Genomic DNA, 26,417 nt, shown 5'->3' with positions numbered 1-26,417 from the left:
GAGGAAAGCATAATAATTTTTTGAAAGCAAAGAGAAATTAGCCGCGATGTGATCTATAATTCCAGCTGGCCACCACAATATTCAACGCGTAAAACAATTAAACTTTTTGGTTTGAAATCGAGTCGTTCGTAAAATAAATGAATCAAATATAAAACCAAAATCGGCCACCTGTTAGAAATTAAGATAAGAATTCGAAAATTACCAATGCCCTCCTTTATTAGGTATTTCAAACGCGTGCATATTCCCAGTCCTCCCATATCATTTCGCATAGCTAAATCATGTTAGGCTCTGTTTTACATGCCGAATATTGCATTACATCAGACTGGTATAGGAATACGTTCCGTGAAAAACAAACAGACAACTTATTTCAATACCAGTGTTTTTATCGCCTTGCAATAAAACGAGCCGTGCGAAATATAAACGATACCTTTCTACGTTCCTTTAATCTTTTTTTATTAAGTTCGGAGGTTTTTACAAGCATGTGTTAATTTGTTCGACAAATATAGCCTAACTTTGATGTTTAACGGAAGGGGATGTTTTTATTTGATTTCCAACTCTACTTTCATTCCGGATGATAATGAATTTACCATCCAATAACAATTTCAAATTGTATCTGCGCTGTAACATGGCTATGTCTGAGTAGTTTATTATTCAGAAAAAATTTAAAATATTTCCTCGTATATTCTAATTTGATAATGTGTAACAGAAAAAGTTCGACATATGCACGGGAAATGATATTTATAAGGCAGAATATAATAAATAGACTATTTTGACTGTTTTTTTTTACAGTTATTGAACGCCAAATATGCCTCGAATGGTGCGAACACCTGGTCACAATCGCAAGGAGTCATATTCCTCTTGACTATATCAATTATAACAAATTGTTAATATATTCAAATATTTGAGCTCATAAGAATTTATTCCAAAATCAGTAATGTTTTGAGGTATAGATATGATGTAAATTTGCTGTAATGAGTGTGCTGTGATTATGCTATAAGTATATAAATATTTTTCAAACATCTCTATTTTTGTGGAATTTTCAAATATAACTAATTTGTATGTAGAACTAAAAATTATTTACACAAAAACGTACATCAGTTTTGTTAAAGCCATTTATAAATTCTGCTTGCAACTCAGAATTATCACTTATCTACACAGTCACGGGGAGAAATATTACGTCACCGATACATGAAACATTTTGTATGTAAACAAGTTTGTATGCTTATACGTATAGTTGACAAAAATTCCTCGACGCCAAATAAGGGCTGCTAAACAAGCCTACGAAATATCATTTCCCGTTTCGTTACATATCGCCTGATATTGGAATCCCGTGGTCATGTCTGAGAAGTTTCCCAGCGCCAGCAATATCTACTTGGAATCAAAGACCTCGACCGTCGCCTGTCTGTCTCATGAACGCAGCCTGTTTTTTATTGAAAATATAGTTTAATATCAACATGATAATATATTATAATGCAGTGTAAACTATGATAGGAGAATACAGTTCCTTGTCGTAATTTTCAGACATGTCTGAAACGCTGGTGATTATTCATGACTCCCGTGTTGCGCGTTGTTACCCCATTCAGTAAAGATATATTTTATATACAGCGAACAATTTTGATTTCAGTCCGGACCTGGCGCTTGGCGTGATCAGTAGATAAAGCTTATATTCAGAACTCTGTTAGAAAATTCCGTAGCTTGGTTTTACTTTGAAGGAATCCCGAATTCATTATGCCTCGTCATTTGGTCTGGAATAGCTAGATAGTTTGTATGAATTATACAGAATTCCCTAATGAATATAAGCATTACAAGGATACACGCTATCGTATACGAGAGAACAATATAACCCTGTTCAACAGTTCTGAATTAAACGGCAGCTGCTGTTCCTCCTTGTGTTGGCATTACCACGGGGTTTAGCCTTGGCAAGCACTCGCGTTGATACTGTGTCAATCGTACGATTACTCGCAGCTTTATGAAACATTAAATGGACAGCCTCACGATCTCTATGTTAATTAATTTTGAATGGACTGAACAGCACTCATTAAGATTAGACCCCGGATGTTTAGTAATTACCGTTGACGGATAAACGAAGCGGTATTGTTCAGTGCAGAAAAGTAACAGTAATGTCTAATTAAATAGTAAGTAGCTGAACCGTAACTCTTTCACCTAACGCAGTTGTTTTTCTTTAGAATTTATTCATATTCACGTAAAAAGTTGAGTGTTTGAGAGAGAGTGTTTATTTTATAAAAACGGTTGTTTCAAAGTATGCAATTCGACAAAAAGATGATAAGCTTTGTCTTCGTCATATTACTGGGGATTTCTACCACAATCGCCAGAAAAGGTAAATAACTTATTAAAATTATTATTACACTTCTAGTTCTGCTTTGATCTATTCATACTTATCTTTATTTTGACATAAACGTAATGGCACAAACCGCCCCCGTTTCCTCACACGTTCGTATTAAAGAATTTAATGAATTTCACTTATTAAAATTTGAATAATTTTATTGGATTTTTCGACTCTTCTTCAAAATATATAATATGAACATCGACAGATTGAGAGTCATCATTGTCCAGGCCAATTACGTTATAAATTGAAATACCAGAACTGTGTTCAGTCCTGAAATGGGGTACACGGAAATGAATAAAAACCCAATTATAATATAAAAACCAAACGACGTTACCACAACATGGCAGTAGCATAGAAATTTCAACATTTTAACGAATGACCTAAAAACAAATCTTGCGACTCCTGTGGCTCATTACGACTAATGTAGCAACAAGGAAGTACTATTCTTGGATTGAGAGCTCATATTATTCAATTTAAATAAGGAAGTCTAAATCCTATATATATTATAAAGTATTGAATTACTACTTCAAATATTTTGGTACAACATTATGTATTATCTAACGATGAAAAGGTTTATTATAACTATTCGTAGTAAAATCAAAAGTGCAGATGCATGGCTATATACAGTATGTCCAAAGTGGAATCTTGCATTGCAGAAGAAAAATCAATAATACATCTAAAAACAATATTATTTTTGTAGATGCAAATTGAAAAATGTGAGGTCTTAATACCAATTTAGTTAAAATTGTAGTGGGCCATCGCCCCCATTATATACATCCATGCTCCTGTACATTTATATGTGTTATTTAAAACAGATTTTATACGTTATGACAATTGTATCAGTATCAATGGAAAATTTCTTTTGATATTGCTTCGCCTTAGTTCTGTAGTTATAGTTCAAACTAATATGTTTTCGAATAGAAGAATGTATTTATTTTCCGTATTTGTTATAACATTAAGTAAAGTGTCATGAAACTCTCGGATTTAGAATTCACAATAATAAGAAATAATGTTTGATGATCTGGGCTTACAAAAGCTTACTCGCATATTATTATTTGATAATCTAGGTTACAAAATTTCTGAATATCCCTGGGGCCTGTCTAATTTTACATTAATGAGATGAATCTCGTGTTATGCACCTGTTTTGTAAACAATTCTTTCATATTACAATCTTATTTATGGCTTTGAACGCATTTAGTGTTTGTTCTACAATTCTCTATAACTACAAGGACAACCAACTATCAGAGTGTGCCGGCGTTAAGTAGCATTATTCCATGCCAGCAGTCTCCTTGGGGGATTACGTTCTGTTCCTTCGTTCGGGTTACTGATAGCGTGGCTGTTGAGTTTCATCGTCGGAGTTCAATTTTTAATATTATGTAGGAAAACACGTATCGGAATTTGCGATGTCAACGTTTTTAAATGCATCCCTATGGAGTAGCAAAAGTGATCTTTCGCACAGGACCGACTGATGGTCATTCGTTTTCTTTCAAATTAATAGTAAAAAAGGGCAGGACAGTTGAAGACAATGCCAATAAATTTTTAATTTGCAAGTCATTTCCCATAGTGAATTACGTCAAACTATATTAAATTTTCTATGCTGAATCATATATCATTTTTTCGCTGTGTTGTGCGTATATAAAGCTTTCATTTTCAAGTCTAAATTAAATTAAAAAACGTAAAAGAACATGGCCTCATTTGCAACTATCGCATTTCTTTCTCTGGAATTGTACAAATAAGGCGGTCCGACGTTCTGTATTTGTTTTCACTACTGGTGTTGTTTGTTTAAATATACTAATATTACAGATAAGATATATGAGGTTAAACTTGTTAGTTTAGTGAAAATCGAAAACTTGGCTTTGTGAAAGCAATTGGCTTGACTATGTCAAACTTTTCTTCTTTGTACAGTTTGACCGGTGTTGTGAAATACGACCCTTGAAAGTGAAAGTTAGGATTATTAAATTTAAAATTTCAAAATACTGCCAGAGAAACGCCCAAACGAGTTAAAAACAAAATCTGTAATGAAAGTGGTGAAAGCTATATATATCACTACTGCAAAAACGACTTTTCAATCAAAATCGATCGTTTATTTATTTTGTTCATGTATTTGCAGACATCAGATTCAAAGAAACAGAATTGGATTATCGATCAAATGTTCCTTTTGATGACGAGGAAACAGACACTTATTCAGGCGAAACTGGATTTGTAACTTTTGATTCATCCAATAAACAATTTGGTGATAAATCGTTGCCAGGAATTGGCAGTGACTTTCCCCAAAACAATGACTTTGATCAAGGAGTCACACCTTTGAGCATCAAGGAGAATGACAAAGAAGAAGACTATGGAGTGGATGACCGCATGGTGTGGGATAAGTTGCAGGACTATGACATATTCGGTCCGTCAAAGAATGACTACTATTATTATTATGATGAGGAAGAGGAGAATCCAACAGTGGAGGAGGAAGAATACGGAGAGGAAGAGGAACCTACCATTTCGGATGACAAAGACGATGAACTAACGAATGAAATAAAAGACGATGCTACAACAGTAGCGATCAGCGTTGACACAACTGAACTAGACTCGGGAGTGAAATTAGACACAGAGAAAAAAGAATCCACAATGAAAAATAAAACAGAGGAATCGACAGATAGCGTTGATGAAGAAGAGGTGCATCCTAGCATACCAACAGAAGCCGGGGACGATAAAGCAGAGCAAGGTGACACTTCTGAAAAGACAGATATTGCAGAGGGTGAAAATGTTCCCACATATTCGACAACTTCAGCTGCAAGTCAGCCAACGGAAAAAGTTATTGTCGGCGATGTTTCCGAATCCGAAATGACGACGACAACATCGAGTAGATTGACAACTACACCAGAAATGAATGTATTCACTAATATTGTAAAAACCACGACGCCCACGACTACTTCGAAAACACAAACTCAATCTCCAATGACGGCTCCTGATAAAATAGAGCCTGATGAATTTGATATTGCAACGCAACCAAATATCGATGAGGGTTTTAATACAGAGAAGTTGGAGAATAGCGTTATACCAACTACCACAACCAACAAATTTGTTGTAACCAAAGATACAGATATTCTAAATACCGAAACATCCACCACAACCGATAAAATATCTGGCAATACCGACATAAATATGGATGTAATTCCTGCCGATGTGGAATCCACCACACGCAAAGGTTTGAGTCACGTTTCCATCACCACAAGCACGAAAGAAATAAAGGATGATAATACCAGTGTTGATATTTCAAAAATGTCTGATTCTACCACACAGACAAGTACTATGGCAATGGATAAGGGTGACAAGCCAGAGAAAATCACGTCCACGACGGATCAAATAACAACGTCCACAAAACCCCAGCAGACAACAACTAAGTTATTACGCACTAACCCGAAACCAAAGCCGGAATATAGCACTACCACTGAAACTATCACGAACGAAACACGCGGTGAAATGAACACTCCGGGAGTGCTGCCGGTAACAGAAGTCAAAGGTGACGATTCTAGTGCATCAACTAAATCGCGTGAGAAAGACATTACAGTGACTCAACAGCCTACAAAAAGAGGATCGACCACAGAACAACAATTAATTTCCAAACTAACGAAATCAGCTGTTGTGTTACCACCAATGGACTCAAATGAAAAGATAACAGCTAAACCTACTGAAAGAAAGGACGATAATCGCAATAAAAATGACCCTTCTCGTACAGAACCATCAATGCCGGTAGAACTTACAACCAAAGAAATGTTGCCTGATGCTTCGACATCAGATCAAGAACAACACGATGAAATCACTGATTTTAGAGCTCAAAGACCACAAAAAGCAGAATTTACCACTGTAGTTCTGATCGTTTGTATCATATCAATCTTAATTCTGCTCAGCATAATTGCTGTCATTATCATCATTGTGCGGGCAAGACTGAAAAAACGCGGCAAATATGAAATCACTTCTGACGTGGATCCAGATGAAGCCGGCACCGCCGCGAATGGAGAAGGTGCCAGTGGCATGGATCGAAGTGCAGACAAAAAGGCTGTCGTAACCGTTCAGTATAATGACTCCCATGCATAATGGCACGACAAAAAAAACTTCATGAAGTATTTATGAAGTTTGTGTTGGTAAATGGACTGTATTCGTCTGGCCATAATTAGACGTTGCCAGAAACAAAGGAACGATGTATTCGACATCTTACGATGTATTATTGTAATAAAACACATCCGGGTTGCATAGTTTTTATGTTTTCATTATGAACCTTAGTCACAAAGTCGGTTTTTAAACCATTATAGTATAACACTCTTTCTAAAAGATTTGTTCAATGTTTTGTCCTAAATATATACACTTCCCATGTAAATTTACCATCTTTCGACGACTGTGGTGAAAACTAATTCAGACTATTTTGTCCAACCACTGTGGTCATGTCATTAATTTAAGTAGATCGTACTGTGTAAAATCGTACTGTTACACGTTGATAAACTGAAAATGTAAACTCGTTTTCCATAAAACTGTGCTACAGTCATGTACTAATATGATGTAGTCACAGTTGTATACAGCCCATTTTCCACAATGTTTATAGTATCATTGTTAATTTTAGATAAAACATTGTTTCCATTTTTTCTTTCTTTACCTTTTAAAATAGTTAATAATTTTTGCTTTCTTGCCATTGGAATTACATGCCTTATGTGTTGTTTGTATTCACTGGTATTTGGAAGCGTTTTATTATCTAAAAGTTATCGACATTTTTCATTAGTGACGATTGACAAAATTTAAATGGCATTTCAACGATGCTCGTTGCATAATTTACACAATTTGTATACTAAGACGTGTCAATTACTTTAAAAACCCGATGTTGGCTTCTATTCCACAAATTATTTCGTAGTGGATTTCGTTGCTTCATCAATAACCTATCAAACCTATCGCCACAGCTAATCAATTTGAGTTGAATATTGTCAAATTTTAGTTTAATATATGTCATAATTGGTGCTTTACTTTAAGGTCACATCATGTATTTTTTTCAATTTGTAGTTTAGAACCAGGCTTTAACTTTTTACTTTTTATATTTATAATTTTCAATCTACGTTTTCAACTTTCACACACAGAAAATTCATTGAAACACTTGAATTTCGTTTTGTTTTAATATTTTTTGCATTGATTGTTGGGCAGAAAATCTAGATTAGAGTAATTACATCTACAGTTTGCTCGACCTGATGAAATACAAGCTTATGATCACACCACTAAAAACGCACGAATGTGGCATGTTGCAATCCCGCCCAGATAATCATGCGAGTCCATGCATCTGCAACGTGAACTAGTTGTCTTTTATATACCGACAGGCTGGTATTTGTGGAAACTAGTGAGATTTTACAAAACAAATCGTACCATCAATCCATGAATACTTATAACATGAAGAATTGAGAATTCGGCATTTGTTATAGGATATTTTAAATTTAGAAGAATCATTTCATTACTACCGTGTCAATTTTCTTCCTAAAAACAACAACTAGAGCTTATTTTCGGGGGAAGTCTTATATTTTTATTTATCAAAAACAAAATTAGAAAGTAGAGAATTACGAGATTTTCAAACATACAAAATATGAAAACATGACACGTTTTTAGTCGAAATAACTGCAAAACATGGATTATCAATCATTTAAAACGTGTAGGAGAGATTTCTTGTTATCGACTAGGTAAAAACAAAAGTTCGCTCGATTGACTAGGTCTTATTTTAAGGGGAGGGCTTATATTGAAATCATTTTTAAAATTCGGGCTAGGTCTTATTTTCCGGGTAGGTCTTATTTTCGGGGAAACACGGTATAAGACGAAATGAATGAAGTACGACTACTTAATTATATTTTAGTGCATATCATGTCATTTTTGAAAAGACAATAGTAACCAAACTTTATGAAACGAGACTTAAACAACTCAAACGATAATTTGAATTAAAAGATAAAGAATCATACAAATAGTATCATATTGATAGAATATATTGAAGCATATTATGTATTATAACAATACCAGAAGTGCAGACGAAATGTAACATAAATAAATACATCATACTGTTAGGTAATAACGATTTCTAACAAAAGACAAAAATGAGAAATAAGAAGAATGAAAGACACACTTGAACATAGTTAAGCATTTTTCTGTTTTCAGCGTCGATATTATCGTTGACATCTCATTCGGAACAAAAACGCACGAAACTCAGGTATATATATTGCTTCGTTATTAATATTCTTTACACATTTACAGTGTATTGTAGATTGAATATCTTCAAAATACGTACATTTTTGATTGAAGTTGAAAAACTCACAGTTGTGTTATATCTTGACTTGATAACGAAACCTGATAAAAATAAAAGAAGAGATAATAATTTTTTTTCATTCAATATTTAGTCAAAGCCAGGTCCGGTTGCAAAAACTCACTCCAAAGTAAATAAAATTTTTTCACAAAAATAAAATGATCATTTATACGTGTCAATATTTTCTAGGGATGGGACGAGTCCGGCATTACAGAGATTCGGCGAATCCGAGTAATAGGTCATGGACTCGAGTCGAATCCGCCGAGTCCATGACGTCACAATGAAAACGGCAAAAACACGGTTTTAATTGTGACGCAACAATGCGCGATCGGTGACGTACTGTTTTCTTGCCATGCTTCGCGTACAGCTCAGTTACCGACTAATTGCGTGAATCTTTTGGATTGTATAATAAGCTACTCAAGGTTGATTGTTTTTGATAAGATTTACGGGTGGAATTAGACTGCTTTTGGCAACTTTACTTCAAGAAGGTTTCCGCTTCTGCTGGTTGTCTGTTGCGATGTCATCACCGAAAGCAAAGTCACTTGCGTGGCAGTATTTTAAAATTTGTGAAGATGACTGTTCGAAGGCCGAATGTGGCATTTGCGCAACTAAAATTAGTCGTGGGAAATGCAAATCTTCTTATACAACGAGTTCAATGCTTAAGCACTTGTCAACTTGCCATCAGGTTTTCGAAAAACCAGATGGATCTAAGAGAGTCAACGTCGAAAGTACTGCTGCTGCAGAATGCAGCAGTCGCCAACCCACCATTGTCGAAGCCTTGTCAAAACGTAAATTGTATGACAATTCACACCCCGTTTCTCGATGCTTAACATCCAAAATTGGCGAGATGATTGCTCTAGATTTTATGCCGTATTCGATGGTGGAAAATGTGGGGTTTTTGCGGCTTGTGAAAGAACTGAATGCTAGATACACTATTCCGTCTCGAAAATATTTTTCCAACACCGTTGTTCGAGGAATATATGATAAGGTGACAAATAAGATCAAGGAATTGTTGAAAAGTGCCGTTGGACCCATATGTGCTACAACAGATGAATCGACAAGTCTTCAAAATGATTCGTTCATGAGTATAACCTCCAATTTTCTTATCTGGAACAAGGGTGATTTACACCGTGTTACGCCCGTTCTTTCCTGTTCTGAGCTCGTGGGCTCGCAAACCGCAGAATTGCTGCTGTCAGAAATACGAAGACAAGAAAGTGAGTGGGGCGTATCGTTTGCTACAATAACATCCGACAATGCCTCGAATGTGATAAAGGCATTAAAGGACGGGGAGATTTTTAATATCCGATGTATGGCACACACTTTGAACTTGATCGTTCACGACGCTATCAGATCAAACATTGATGTGAAAGATATCGTGGCTGATGCCCGTTCTATAATTGCCCACTATAACCGCTCATCTCGCGACGCTCGTGCTCTCAGGGAATGTCAGAAAAGGCTGAATGCACCAGAACATAAATTGCAACAAGACGTGAGTACCAGATGGAACTCTACATACTACGCGCTGGAGCGAATGGTGGAACAGAGAGAAGTTATTAATGATATGTTCTTCAGGGGAATTGGTAATACTCTGTCACCTAACCAGTGGAGAATGGCTTCATCTTTAATTCGAGTTTTGAAGTTATTTGACATAGTGACCAAGGAAGTTTGTACTGAGGAGGCGACAATAGCAAGCATTCTACCAGTAAAAGAGAATTTGTTGAAAAGATTGGAAGCATTCATTGGTGACAGCGATATTTATGGACTCGACAATTTTCTGAATAGCCTCAAAAGTGGTATAGAACGGAGATTTAGCGTTCCTGGAAATGGACCTCAGCCCCGAGACGCATACTTTCAGAACCAGGCCTCATATAACCGTTGTTTATTGGCTACAATACTTGATCCAAGATTAAAGTTGTCATGGTGCTCAACTATCAATCGGCAAGAAATCGAACGGCTGCTTGTTACTGAAGTGAAGAAGTTTGCCACGGATAGTGTTGAACTCTACGAAGGGACTGAATTATATCAATCATCATCATCAGAAGAGGCCGAAGATAGTGTGGTCTTCGGTGCACCTGAGAACGCGGGTCTTGTCAGGGAACAGGTGGATATGGATGCTGATATTGTAACTGCTGTCAGGCAATATCTTGCTGCACCTACTCTTAAAAGGCACAAGTCTCCACTTGTTTTTTGGCCACAATACAGAAATGAATGCCAGGCGATGTTCGCTCTAGCCGTAAGCTTGCTTTCATGCCCGCCTACTTCCGTCAATTCTGAGCGTCTTTTTAGCACAGCTGGCGTTGTAACGTCGCCGTTACGTAACCGTCTGAAACCAAAAAACGTCGAAATTTTAACATTCTTGCATGTCAATCTAAAGAAATTCAATTTTGACTACAATACGCTTGCATGATTTCAGATGCTATTAGCTATAAAACTGTTATTTCGCAAGTAGCACACATAATTTCGTTGCTTTTAGCAAATTTTTCTTGCTTTCTTATTTTTCAAGAAGCAAATTGCATGCAATAAACTGTAATTAAAACGTGTAAATAAATTTTTCCTTGGGGATGCTCTCCTATCTGTTTTGTTTACGAAGAGTAATTTATTGGTTCGCGCACCAAAAGTAGCCTTGATGTTTTTATTGGGATATGGTCACTAGCGACGAAATGACTGAAATGTCTGATAAGCCCCTGTGATACAATATGTGCGTATGTTATTAGAGATCTCTCACGTGACGAATCACATTATTTTGTAAAAATATTGCTTATACTGACTTTTATAACGGTAAAATCGCATAATGGAGGCGTCAATTATGTAAAACAAAATTGAATAGGGACTCGGTAAAAATGGCGTGGACTCGAAATCGAATCCGAGTCGCAAAAATGCATGGATTCGACTCGAATCCGAGTCCGGATCCGAATCTTGTCCCATCCCTAATATTTTCTAGTAACTTTAGATATTAAATTATGCGTACACAGCAAAAGGTTCTAGAAACTGTTTGTTGAAATGAGATCGGGCTACAGAGCAGTTTGAGGTGGGCCTTAATAATCGATTCTTCGTGGTTCCATTACTTAAAAAGGTTATTTCAAATTAATTCAAAAGAAATATTCACTTTCCATTGCATGAATTGTTTGATCATAGTGAGATTTGAAATCTATCAATCCAAATATGAATATAACTACTTATGTTTTCCGCGAATTCTAATCACTGTAGTTGGATGCCAGCCCACCTGACCTGCAGATGACGGTCGAATCTGGTCTAACAATAGTTTTACAAGACAGCGAGATAATTACGTCGCTTTTGACCTTAAGAAAATAAACCGAAACTGCCAAATGTGAGCAATGTTACTTATGTTTTCGGCGAATTCTAATCACTGTAGTTGGATGCCAGCCCACCTGACCTGCAGATGACGGTCGAATCTGGTCTAACAATAGTTTTACAAGACAGCGAGATAATTACGTCGCTTTTGACCTTAAGAAAATAAACCGAAACTGCTAAATGTGAGCAATGCGTGCATTGCTCGTGTTTTTGGAATGGCGAGGCTACCAGTGTCAAAAGCCTCCAAAAAGGGGCCACAAAAGGTTGGGAACCATTGACATAGACTATGAAAGACTGAGAGCAAACTCCGACTGGACTGATTGCGTGGATACTAATATTCTGTGACGATGTGTCAAAAAGATATATACTATATAGAGTAAGTCAGTAAGCAACGAGAAATATAATAATGAAGAGGAAAAACGTAAAGAACAAAAAGGACGTTTTTATGCTTTTTAACTCACCACTATATATAAATAATAAAATCACAAAAATACCTCGTTTGACAAAGGTGTTTGCTCTATTTCTTGAGCAGCATAAACTATTGCATCATGTATAGATACAAATGCAACGTCGTCACCAAATTTTGAAAAATATCCAGATAATGTCAACACTCGTAAAATCTCAGCTGTAACAAATAAATATTTTAGGAATTTTTCTCGGCTCACATTGTGTAAAATTGAAGCAATACATCACAACTATTAAAAACTTTTTTTCACGAATAATATACAATGGGATTTAGCTCGTTTTAGAAATATTTCAGAACAAATGACTCTTGTATTCTGAAACATGAACAGAAATTTAAATAAAATCAAAATTTAGCATAAGTATAACAAACGAAAAATGTTCAAAAATATGAACACAAATATCAAATTTTATATATAAGTATTCTCATTTGTAATATGAAAGTGTCATCATGAGTCAAAATGAAAGGGCAATTTTGAGAGAAATCTCGGGTCCTAGATAAAATTTGAAAAATAAAAATAAAGAGCTTTCTATAACGACCCCACTTCGTGCCCAGTATCTAAATTAAATTGACTTACGAGAGCAATTCGACAGATAAGTTGTCACTCCAATTTTCTTATAATCGTCAGTTACCTGTGAGCGACATAAATACCATGTAAATATACTACAAATAGAAATACGTTGACAAATATACAAAGGATACTTAATTGATTTATCTGGACTAAATGATAGTGAATAAACCAATAAATAGTTTCATTGCCATCTTCGTTAGAATAGGAATTCAAAGATTAAACGCAGATTTGAAAACAATGCAGCATATCGCGATAAATGTCATCTGTTATTATGCGACAACAAAACTCTGTCGTAAACTTAATAATTACTTATTTCATGTACTTGATAATACAAAATATTCAGAGGTCCAATGATAATAAATATACGCACCGACATTAAAACTTTAGCACCAACAGAATCTATAAATGAAATTTGAGAACAATCCAAAATAAAGTATTTTAAATTATTTTCTCGTGCTTTCCCTTCATTTTGTGATATCGATTTGTTTTTGACTTCAGTTGAATTTTTGTTCTGATCAAGGTCTCCACTTAATTCTGAAAGTCGGAAATTTAAAAATGTATAAGACTTGTTGATTTCTTGTATTTGCGAAACCGCATAATAGTAAAATAACAGTTAAATTTGTATTATTTTCTTATTTTGATAAAATATCTTTATCATCACCGTCATGCATAGATCTGATATTACACAAATTATAGTATGAAAGACAAATAGTTTATTGTACAAACTAAAATTAATATTATAAACGTACCGATTTGCGTGAATGCTGTATTCACAACGCCTTCCGTTAATACAATATTGACGTTCTCCTGTAACAAAAAGTTTTCAAATTTTGACAAGCGTGAGCCGGTGTTTTGAATTTTGGATGGTATTAGAGTTGTAGTTTCAGTCTTCCTTAATGTCTGAATTTTAAACGCCACGGAATTCAGGATCGAAGTTCTTTTGTCATAGTTTTAAAAGTCATAGTCGTAAAAATCTAAACTCTGATAAATTTTACCCAAATTATTAATAGCATCAAAAAGGCTTGCATGGGCCAAACTTTTCGTTGACAAAATTTTGTCTTATCGAATTTAGGAACCTGCGTCGCAATGTTTCAACAGAACCTTTAGTCGGGTGTCTGAGTTAAAATTTTGAACGGCGTATCGGAAGCCGAAACTGGAACCATCATTGAATGTCTCGGAGGCTATAGTGGGAAACGTATGGATTTTCTATCTACCCTGACTCAGACAGCAAAAGTTATGGAGAAAACCGCAAACACATCAAGGAAGTAGGCAACGAATGGCAACTCAAATGCAACATACACAGGTCCATAATAAAATATAATTCAAATACAAAAGCATATAGGCTACACAGCTCAGATAGCATAGGCTTCAGAATCTAACACCGTAATAACCTTAGATACCCGCATCTGGTAACAAATGCATTATATTATACCTTTCTTCCTGAATTACTTTCATCGGCCTTTACTATCTTTTTCAACTTCTTTTCAACTTTCTTCATTTTTGCTAATTTCATAACCGGATCTATCTTCGTGACTTTTGTTACCATTTTACGAAATGCTTCCTTGTTGAGGTAATGCAAAGGACCTCGAAATGATCCTACACACATTCCGCTATGAAGACTCATCTGTTAGATATGATAATAAGATGGTATGAATAGTAAAAATCAATATGCGAAAAGCAAGTGATGATTGCCAAGACGTAAGAAATTTAGTAATCATGCCTAAACAACCGAAAAAGGTCCAGGAGCACCAGTTCTAAATGCCTATTTAGAATCCTTTCATATGAAACTCATCAATTGGAGCTTTTGGTCAACGAAAGATCAAAAGTATACTGCATACGAATATATCAAATTGTATGAATTGAAATGAAAAATTGTCTTAAAATAAATAAAAGTGCGGTATGCGGTTTCATCCGTTTTTTTTTTTTTCATCTGCTTTTATTCTCAATTATATCTAGAAGTGAAAAGTCTAACGATAAAATCAGAATTGAAATCAAATAAATTCAGGTAATACTGTACCTCTGTATATTGCTCAGCCTTTCTGTAAAATTCAGTTTCTCCGACTCGTTCCAAAGCTTCTTTATCAACAAGTTGTGTTCGGAATATGATGCACAACAAAGTGAATCCGACTCCAACACACAAACCATATACCTGAAAACAAATGTTCAGTCGTCCTTTCCGTGTGTCTGTATGTTTAATTAATGTTATTAATTTATTAGCTTGAGTTGTTCTGATACTGAATGCATTCATGTGTCGTTTTACCATTATTGTTTTTATGAATATTCAATATTTATACGGAGACGTTCATTATTTCATAATGAATTGTATATATAACATTTCATAAGTAGACGCCTCTCATACAGAATTCAAGATTGAGTTGACAAATGATTCTTTAAATAGGCAGACACGGATATAAATTTAACAATTCTTACCACGTCCAAGAAAATTGTACTGAGAGCAGCAACCATCCACGTAGCAAAATCTAATTTTGAAACCTTCCATAAGTCCTTCAAAGCTAATGCTCTTTTCAACATTCCTTTCATAGCAACGCAAATAATGGAAGCAAGGCAAGCCTTAAAAATAGAATGAAGGTTTATTGAGATTTTAAGTTTTATTTTACCTACATAAAAATTGAAACAGCATCAAGTATGTAAAATTGACTGAGACAGTAGTAAGTCTGAACAGGGGAGAATAACAAACAGACTGACACAGAGGCTAGATTTTACATTCTTAACTTTTAGCTGCAAGACGTAGGCAAATCGAATATAGATCCCCGGGCTCTAGAAGACGGTGTCTTACTACCAAATTCGAATATTCCTTTCATTTAAATCATAGGCCGTAATAATTGACTAAACGGCAAGATGTCGTAGGTGAGTTAAAATATGTAACAGGTCTTCTCAGTGGCTAAACTATCTGTTTCAAGGCCCAGGTTATTTTGTACGTTTCATTATTTTTTTTGATATTTTAGTTGATGCAAATCTTGAAGTAAGACTCATATACTGCATAATCCATCTAGATTTTTTGCATCGTTTTTGCAATGGTGGTAAATATGAATATTTTATGATAGTCCACGAATATACCCAGCCCCGAGGAGCTCTTTGTTGGGTGAACGATGGCGCAAAACACGTATGAATGTAAGTGAAGCACAAGCATATCTTACTTTTGGTATACTGCTGAAAAGAGGACCAATAACAAGTAGCACAAGAAGAATGATAGCGGCAGCAATGAGACCAACAACTTGAGTTTTCCCCCCGCTTTCAACCTGAAATAAAAACCAGAGAAGTGCTTAAACATTCTCATGCTCAAAAAAATATAGACTTATATTTGTGCAGTCGGATTGTAATATACCCTGGTACGTTATCCTAGATAAGCTGAGCCGAACTGGTCAAAAAGATGGTTTTGTTCAATCATGGAACTGTAAATATATTTCATACAGGGCTGTTTTTTAGTGAGGAACAAAATGAAAAATGATAACTGATATAATAGCATTCTCATATTACTATAGGATATTTTGAGGTAAATGAAGGAAATATCTGTACATATTTTACCTGTACACAACTTCTTGACATGGACGGAAATGCTGGAAAGCAGGAGAAGAACGAACACACTGTGTTACTGACTCCGTACGCAACAAGTTCTTGATTCGGACGTATCTCATATCCAAATTTACTTCCGAATATTTTTGCAATGGATACCGATACCGAATAACCAACCACTGCTATCGGTATTGCGTATCCAATAAGAGATGACAATTCATTAAAAGCCGGCAACACTGGTGCTGGTATTCTGTGGGAATCAGTAAAAAATTACTTACTATCTACAAACCAATTTTACCAATATATGTATCATGATATTTGAAAAGGTTTAAATTCATAATCGAGTTTTTGTTAATGATGTCGCACATCGTGGGGACGTTCACGACTCAAGATCACTTTAATATTATAATATTTTCAGGTAATTCAGATAGATTGGTTCGTATGAGTAGTATGCTAATTTTCATTGCTGCGAAAAGTCTCACCCGCTCGGAATATTTCCAATGATGCTAACTCCATATTTCTCTGCGAGGTTGACACCGTACGAGATCCCTGTCCCAACAATAACCTGCTCAAAATAAATATTTTTTAATTAATTACTTTTCCCGAAAAAGAAGAGAGAGAAATTATTAATTGGTGACTTTCAAAAATAAATATCTCACCACAACAATCTCCCCCGGTAAAGGAAGTCCGAGTGGTATTTTCTCTTTGTATTTTACATTTAATTCTTTTAAAATCACCAGAAATATAATGCAAATAACAGAAATCACAACGGTAGCGGAAGTCTTGGTTCTACCAGGTTCGTCTAAATTGATCAATGCAAGAATCAAGTCCCGTAGCATCTGAAATGATAAAATAGTGTATTTTTTAGTTATTCACGCACAGGAACTTGCATAGGTGGAGTCGAATAAATTAAATATTGCGACGAAGCTGACAATTTTATCTGAGATTCAGAATTAAAATTCGAATGTTCTTGAAATCGAGTATCATAGTCGAGATTTCCAACGCCAAATGATTTAATTTCCAGTGTACGGAACAAATGTGGCAGTGTCAGACAGCTTGTAGTAAGAAGCCAGTATCGAATTTTTTTCAATCAAAAATCCAGATACGACGTTTGATGTAGGAGTCATTATTGATGTCATATCAAAGATTTTAAACTTTTGAGTAATTTTCAAGATACTTTTTATATCGACAATCGCGATATCATCAGGCCTCAAAAATTCCTAATAGTTTAATTTCTTATTTCTATACTTTCTTACCCAAATAAGATTCAATGGTCCCGCATAACTTCCTATGCTTACTCCGACCAAACTCTTGAATTGTGATACCAGAATTTGTACCGCAGCACCAAACGTAAATCCAGAAATCATGGGGTCGGATAAATAAACCACGACGAATCCAACACGGAGAATACTCAATCCAAACTGAAAAAAAAAAATAGTGTTTATTGAATTAATCGACAATTAATTGACTGTCGTAGCCACTTTAGGATAGCCACACCACATTAAGATAGAAAACTAAGACAAATCTGTGTGAACAGTAGGCTAAGCGTCAAAAATTCTGAAAAAAAAATATTTAGATTAAATCCATCAAAAAAAAATTTATGATAACCCATTTTTAAACTACCAACTTTCAACGTCGAAAAATTCAAAATATTCTGAATCAACTCACTAAAAAAATTCCTGTTATAAACATCACTGCTGATCCAAGTATTATTCTTCTATCGTAAATTGCATTCCACGCTGTTTCTTCATTTAGTCCATCCGCTGTCTTCCCCGTTGCTAAGTCAAACACCGGATCAGGAGCCAGTGATGCCATGGCATTACCCAGCATCAAACTAGTCAGAGCAAACGTTCCTAGAATAATTAGAAACATGTCCACCTGTCTATACCACGAATAGAATACTAACTATTTAATATTGAAACATGTGATATAAAATATATGAAACGCATACAATAATTTGACAACTGTTCTTTGACGGTTTGGTGTACGTGAAAGTTGAATGAAGATAACAATGGAGATCGAAGACTAAAGCATTTCGTAATGATTTTTGTAATAGATTTCACTGGTCAGACTAAAATCTTAATATTATTCAGAGTAAGAACAAAACGTCCCAAAGTACACTTACCCATAGAAGTGTGTCTTGATGTCCCCAACAAACTGTACAGAATGACAGGAAAGAATGAGTTGTAAAGTCCATAAACTGGATGTTGCCCGGCCAGAAGAGCGTACGACATGCCTGTAAAACATTTGAATCAATACTACTAATTTGAGTGATATCCAAAAATAGGCAAAAAACTGAAAGGCACTAATACATATGTCCCTAACATTGGCTATTCATGAATTGGAGTCAATGGTAATGTGCCCCCCTTGCGGGAGGTTCTTTACACAGCTCGGGTACGATCTTGCGTGAATTACTTTTAAGCCTGACATGGACTTGATCCTTAACTATTCTGAAAAACTAAACATACCTTGAGGGATGTGCATTATTCCTACAGTTAGTCCGCTGACGAAATCTGCAAGAAACCATTTTTTGAATTTGTATCGAGGTAACCAGTATAAAATTGGTACAACACTAAGAATAAATTTTTTGATCGCCTCCACGAGGTTGTTTTCATTCGTTCGCACAAGTTTTGATATTTTTTCTTTTAAGCATAATTCTTTAGGTTCGATATAACTGTATTTTTCTTGAAACGACTTTTCTGTGTGAAGGTTTCTGTTTATCAATATTTTGCTTGGTGTCAAGTTGACCGACTCATTAGATGCCATGCTATCTGAAATCTACAGTTTCTAAATAAACTAGAGTAGAAAAACAATATCATTATAATGAGCAAAGTGTTATTTTGCATTTCTGTTTCTTAGACTGCATTTCATCCATAAATTACAGTCAATTTTACACATTAGTAAGTATTGAAAGGTGATAGACAGTGAATATCAAATCAAAATCTAAATAAAAAACGTCAGAGTCTAGAGTAGACAAATGAGGCAACTGTAAATTGTTACACAAGCCTCTTTTGTTCACGTTTATTGTTTGATTTTTACCAATCCTCAGCACTGAGTGAAATTAGTCCTAGTAATAGATTTGAGCAAACTAGATTATAGTATTTATCCAAGGCTTAAAACGTGAATTGAAACACGATTTTGGTACTGGTATTTAGCAAGTAGTCACACACAAACAAACGTTACATTGCAACCTGATCAATACTGTTGCTGCAGTTAGATTCGTTAGAATGATTAATTATCAAATTCACAATATTTACTTTCCGTCTCAGACATGCAGACACTCGGTTAAACCTAATTGTTAATGTTTTAAATAGACTAATCACCAAACAATTTATAACTTGAAATGTAAATAAAGTGGTTTTAATTTACAACAGCGCAATGCTCAAATATCTGGACACGAAAGTAAAAACAAAATATTCTACTCACAATTTCCTCATTCTGAACGAAGCTAAAATTGCGGACCATTTACTACCATAGTACCGGTTCCCAGACTGCCTTAGATTTACCAGGTGAGAATGATGATTCACGCGTCTTTTGCCAACGTGAATTAAAATGCTAACTGATTCGACTCGCAACCTACAGCGCGTGCGCCAACGGTATCGAAAAAAAATCGAGTTTTGCATAGCAAGGTTTTGAAAAATCAAAACGCAAGACAGCCGTCACGATTGGCGAATTAAAACCCGTGTTCCCATGAACAAAGATATTACATCGAAATTTGGGATGAAATATCAGATCTCATAGTACATTTAGGAATAATTAAAAGGTATTTAGCGACTACAACAATCAACAATCTCCAATCACTAGAAAAAGCCATTGATATAGTAGTCGAAATAAAAATCTATTTTTATCACAAGAAGAAAAAAAAGAATACTGACAGAATGATTAATGAATGAATGATCAACAACAACGTATTATCAAAACGATCCATATGTACATTTCGTGTCCAATAAGCAGTCACAGTGGGTAAAATTTTGTTAAATGCTTCTTTTGTTACGAATTTAAACTTAATAATTAGTTTTACCATATTTTAGCAGAATATTGTTTGGCATTGCACCTAACTTTCAATTTTAAAAAACCATACCTCTTGTCCAATGACAGCAAAAAAAGCAAAAATCAAAACGTTTTAATAATCTCGATCCTACAGAATAGAGTATATAGTGCAATATTTTTCTATTTATTTTTGCCCTGAGTGCTCCAAGTATTTCTTGGGCCATGGTGATACGGTATACAAAATAGCTGATCTAAAATTATTATCATTTGTAAAATATCAGTAGGCTATCGTCTTTAACTGCTTCACCGAGAACCTGCGATTTAGTTCAAAAGCTATAATATTTTACATTCTGTCTATTTAATATCAGAAAGACAGGCAAAAATCAGTTGAAATCAATTGAAAGTTGGAACTCCTTCAAGTGTTTTATTATTAACATGAATATTTTGATAGACAAAGCTCAAACAATTTAAAAACAACTTATTGCATACTGACATACTATTTCTTTACATCATAACGTTCAAAAAGATAATAAATCAGTAATAAATAAATAAACAACAATGTGGCATTAATAATACTGCTGGTTTATTTTTTCATTTGTATATTCCTTGTCGTAAATCACGAAGTGAGACTAATTACGAACACTTCCATATCTCTAGATTGTCACGTCCTAGGCACATATACTTTACTAGTTTCCGTAGCGTTAGCAATACTTCAAATTGCAAACTTTTTGGTTGTGGAAATGGTTTTACATTAGCCATACATATGTTTAATAGAGCTAAACTTCCTAACTAATCTTAATTTGAATCGTTTTTCCTACTTCCTAAAATTTGATAAAAATCAAATTGAATGTGAATCTACACAATCTTGGCTATCTTGTATAATAAGAAGTATTCCTCGATGCAATATCGTATACTCAGATTCCTCAACCGAGTGAACCAACGAAAAAATTTAATATAAGTTGAGATCAATCGTTATGAATTTATATATATATATGAGGATACAAATAGGATTTTTTCAAATGTTACGAAATTGAATTTCAAATCGTAAACAACATTTATAGCAAGTACATAGCAAACACTAAAAAATATATGAAAACATGTATTTTGAAGTCCGTCACTAAATTAGTGTTTGAGTGCTCTTTAATATTGCCAGAGGCACTTGATCTATATTTTCTGAAATACGACATAACACGAGATAAAATATTCATGACTTTGTTGGTTTCACGAATTTTTTACCACATTTTTACACTGTCATTGTGACATTGAGATTGTATAATAGGCGGAAATTGAATTTGAGTGGATTTTCTTAATAAATTTAGTTGCATTTTTTGGTCATTAAATCTAGCAATAAAACTTATTTTATTCAATATATATTAAAAACCCACAGGTGGGTCACAGACGAAGAAATTCCACCAAAAATTTCTTTCTTTATGTCATGCATGTACAAGTAAAACTTGCCTGAACTGATAAATCTAGTTGTAACGGAAATGTGCTGAAAATTTTATTCCAAAAAATAAAAATTTTAGGGGAACGAATAGATGCTTCAGCATCGTGATAGATCAAATAATTGATAATTTTCTGATATGACTAACGTAATTGTTTCCATGGAATTTTGCTTATGTCATCCATTTCAGCATTTTTTCAATTCGATATCATATTTTTCAGGTAATATTTAGAGACGGTTTTTTATTCGTTGCATAACACGCGTTTTTACCCCCGAGTAATCTCTATTTTTTGAATGACTAGTCATGAAAGATCTGCATAAGCTATAACTGACATCCTTTAAAACAGTGGTTCCCAACCTTGTTTTCAAGCGACCCAAATTTTGAAAAAAAAATGATAAAAATGTAAAATCTTACGACCCAAGGATATGCTCAAATACTAACTAAACGTGTAGTACTTTTATGACCAAAATTTAATGACTAATTTAAATCAATTTTATTTAAAGTTTATTTCTTCAGAAATTACTTTGAAATGAAAAAATTGCGCGTGTGTGCCGTTAGCGAGTTTTTGAAATCGACGCGTGGCTTAACTTAACGAAATAAATGCTGCCATGTTTTGACGTAAAGATACTCCCGACACATGCAGTTTCTATTGAGCAACACTTCAATACCAAATAAACAATATAAAATAAACAATGAAATTTACTATAAAATAAAATTAGTAACTTCCAAGTTTTTAGTGAAAAAAGCAATCGACCCAAGTAAATTTTCAGTCGACCCTGTTTTGGGTCGCGACCCAAAGGCTGAGAAACACTGCTTTAAAATAAAAGTATATGACATTATTTCAAAGTTTTATTTCTAATCAGTTGTTTGATTATTATCCAAGTTTTCCAACAAAATTGTCAAGTTAGTTAGGAATTAGGAATTTCATGATCAATAACAAAATGTACATCTCCGTCTTGAGTGAAAATCATAAACAACGTCTACAGCTGCCTGATAAGGCATTAATGGGCATGGTTAAATATTTTCGAAAAAACGCCTTCGGTTTAAAAACAACCCAGTCACGTTTTAATATTAAAAGATTAGTCATTGCCCAGTTTGGGTTAGGATTAGAAATGATCTGAAAATTTGAATTTGCATTCCTAACTCTAACAGGATAATTACTAATTTTTTGTGCGATGGCGGCAGTGTTTTTTTTTTTTTGCTTTTTACAAAACATCCCTTAAGTTTAGCATAAACTGAATCTTTATGGCTCAGCATCAACGTAGGCACGTTCAACGTTCTGTTCTAACCACTAGTATTTTAAGCCTGCTAACGACATTGCGAAAATCAGGCGATCTAATTACCTACCAAACCATTTCCTACTTCAGGAAACTACGCGGGTTTTGCTTCTGCATCAATGTACAGTAAGCCCTGTGAATATGACTCGCGAACGTTATTGTAAAACTTGTCTCGGGAAATTTGAATAATATATATTTATAAATATAGAGATACATAGATACAGTTATGCCCCCGAATTGTGTCACATGGAATTCAAGGGGTGAAACGATTTAAACCGTTTTTTTTTCTTCTGAAAATAAGTAATGTTGCAGATTGTTCGGCTTCCTGAGTCTGGCAGGCATAGTACTGTTACGACTTCTAATATTTATTGTTGCTGTGTGCCGAATTTCCTGATTATAGTTATTGGTTCGATAGATTTGGAAATAATGCATTTGCTGAATCCTGACTGCCATTCCTATAGCATTCACGATGAGAGCTATACCTCATAACTGGCGCCTTCAACACTGATAATGGAGACGATGCAACCTCGGATAGCGTATTTATAGAGTTATTCAAGCATGGATTATCGATGGAATGCGAGGCTTATGGGCGTACTTTCTAGTGCTCTTGCTTCAAAAACTAGTAAGTAAATAAACAACAACTGAACAACTACTCCAGTGCGTAAGAAAAGCCTGATTGAGATGAAAAATGTTGACAGAAAGCATCAAATAATGTCAGTTAATTAACTAAATTTGCTGTGTAGTTGAGAATATTACCATGTAACACATGTATGGATGAGTTATGAAGATTCATTGACCGTAATGTCGGTGAAAATATATATTTTTATTCCAACAAAAATGATTACTTGTTTTTTCATTTAATTTTCCGCTGAATTTTTACTAGTATTAGAATCAAAAACACTTGTAGGAAAATTGTTCTGAAAATAACTTTTAGTTCATGACGTTGAAGTGGCATCTTACAAAACATGATCGTATATCGAATACACAAGGATATTTACTGTGGATTTCAATGCTTTTAACCGCTTATTGCTAATAGCGCATGTTATTTGCTGAAAACAAGGTCGTTGATGATATTCTTTCATTTATGATACGTTTTATGCGAAAAAATTGATGACGTGTTTTTACATCTTCGTTCAAGAGATATTTGTCTTTGTTTTAAAATTCTATGTTAGTTAAAAATTCGGTTTCATCACATACACTGGCGTTAAGTTTTAAGTGTATTTCGTTATCTGTTATCTGAATCAATCAATTCAACTGTACAACATTATTATAAATATTAAGATATACCCCATATTGTATTATTCACAAACCAAATTGTTGAAATTTCGTTTTAGTTTTTTCAACGTCATGATTTATTAATAAGTGTAGTATACTGAACAGAGAACAAACACCACGTTCCTTCCAATCAACTATTGCATATCAGTAGGCGTGTACATGGGACATCTTTTCACTCCCACCCCATATCGTAGTATTTTATGCCTGTCCCATGCCATCCCATCCCATGGGATTCCCATTGGAATATAATTCCAAAAAAATTGTTAAATTCAAGTTTAGAATAATATAATAAGGAAATCATATAAAATAATGTGTGTGCTCGGATTGCTTGTTGTCAAGGACGACAAATAGAAACAACAATCATCACAATGGATTTTTTAAAGCGTGACTTTCTTTTAATAGTTACATATGAACAGAAAACTGATGTATATAATAAAATTTGAAGTGTTTGAAACCTGGGGCTTTTCAGTGTAATGCAATCCAGGATAAATCATAGTCACGATAACTTATTTTGTTTTTGTATATTTATAGCTATGACTGCAGCTGTATCTGATTTTTGAAATATCACCAAAATCGCATTTTTCGATGCCACGAATTGTTCGGCAAAAACATGTTCTAACCCAGGGACGACCATTTTGTCACATTAAGTTTTCTAATAATTACGCGGGCCACTTAACATGGCCTTAAATTCTAGTTTTGCTACACTAAATTACAGGTTAATGAAAACCATTGATACGGCGCCATCAGTAGTTATTCCCGAAAGTTTCTCCAAAGACAAGCTAATACGATAGATCTTTTTCATCACAGCTCCCAACAGACCAATGCCTCTAGTCGTACCCTTAATAGTGGCAATGGCTGCGAGATCTGCGGTAATTTAAAAATCATTATTAACTCCCCGCAAGAAGATTGCCAACTGAGCAAGCTCCAAGGCATACGATGGAAATTTTCCCGCTTTTGCAATTAAAGTTTCCGCTATAGAGTTCTCAAGCTCTTCGACATGAAGAGTTATTGTCCGTCTTGACAGGCTATTTTTGCAAACACTGTTTTTATTTCCGGACGTAAAACGTTGGCAACCCGAACAATACATAATATACATTCCTTAACGAATTCTCAATCTGAGAATGGCTTCGTTTGTTTTGCGATAACGTCATATAGAGTAGTAAAAGACCAAGTGTGTAAGCGGCTATGGCACCTTTATTTATCGATATCTCCTCCCAGTTGGTTTCCAATAAAAATGGCCATAATGGCTCGTTTAAAAGGGCTGGCAGAGCGCAATTCAGGAAAATAAACAAATGGTTTGTATCACATCTCTGTATACTACATCACTCAAAAAATTGTTTTACTCCAATTATTTTTATTCAATTCTGAAAAATACAACGTGGGCCACTCAAAATGCTTCCGCGGGCCACATATGGCCCGCGGGCCACAGGTTGGACGACCCTGTTCTAACCTTTCATCGCCAATTTGCCAAAGCAATGTCAGAACCACAAAAACATTTCTGTACTGATATGTTGTGGTAAATGAACTCTTCTACTTTCAGATTCAGATCCATGTTCCAAAAGTATTATATTCGCGGTATGTAGACATGTTCACATGGCCGAGAAGACTATCCAAACAACGGGTATAATAATATGACTATAACACTCTAAGTAGGGTTAATTCCGAGTAGGGTTAATTCCAGCACTCTAAGTAGGGTTAATTCCAGCATTGCATATTTCCTTCGATAAAGGAAGTCTTTGCCTTCTGTTATCCGAGTGGTTATGTCTATGCGTACATTGACAATAAGTAAATAATTCCAATGCGACAATTTTTATCTCATTTCATCAATGATAATTATTGTTGATGACAGATTTTTTTATATTTGTGTTGGTTCGTGGTTGTAAAAAAAGGGTG

The 26,417-nt window shown here is 34.7% G+C and overlaps 2 protein-coding genes across 2 annotated transcripts; one reads left to right on the top strand and one right to left on the bottom strand.

Moving 5' to 3' along the window:
- Positions 1-1,861: 1,861 nt before the first annotated feature.
- On the top strand, positions 1,862-6,812 carry LOC120336779 (uncharacterized). The gene is made up of 2 exons (XM_039404543.2): positions 1,862-2,338; positions 4,458-6,812. The coding sequence occupies exons 1-2, from the start codon at positions 2,263-2,265 to the stop codon at positions 6,431-6,433; spliced, it is 2,052 nt and encodes a 683-aa protein (XP_039260477.2). The 5' UTR covers positions 1,862-2,262; the 3' UTR covers positions 6,434-6,812.
- A 1,515-nt stretch (positions 6,813-8,327) lies between these two features.
- LOC120336774 (prestin-like) lies at positions 8,328-19,313 on the bottom strand. Its single transcript, XM_039404535.2, has 16 exons — positions 19,006-19,313; positions 18,663-18,773; positions 18,206-18,390; positions 17,794-17,958; positions 17,197-17,376; positions 17,020-17,102; positions 16,550-16,787; positions 16,162-16,263; positions 15,434-15,574; positions 15,021-15,152; positions 14,436-14,627; positions 13,753-13,810; positions 13,374-13,537; positions 13,010-13,064; positions 12,464-12,594; positions 8,328-8,701 (listed from the first exon to the last, which is right to left on the bottom strand). The coding sequence occupies exons 1-16, from the start codon at positions 19,301-19,303 to the stop codon at positions 8,666-8,668; spliced, it is 2,271 nt and encodes a 756-aa protein (XP_039260469.2). The 5' UTR covers positions 19,304-19,313; the 3' UTR covers positions 8,328-8,665.
- Positions 19,314-26,417: the final 7,104 nt, after the last annotated feature.

The sequence above is a fragment of the Styela clava genome, chromosome 2 (genome assembly GCF_964204865.1).
Source record: "Styela clava chromosome 2, kaStyClav1.hap1.2, whole genome shotgun sequence".
NCBI lineage: Eukaryota > Metazoa > Chordata > Ascidiacea > Stolidobranchia > Styelidae > Styela > Styela clava.
This window is presented reverse-complemented; position numbering and strand designations above follow the sequence as displayed.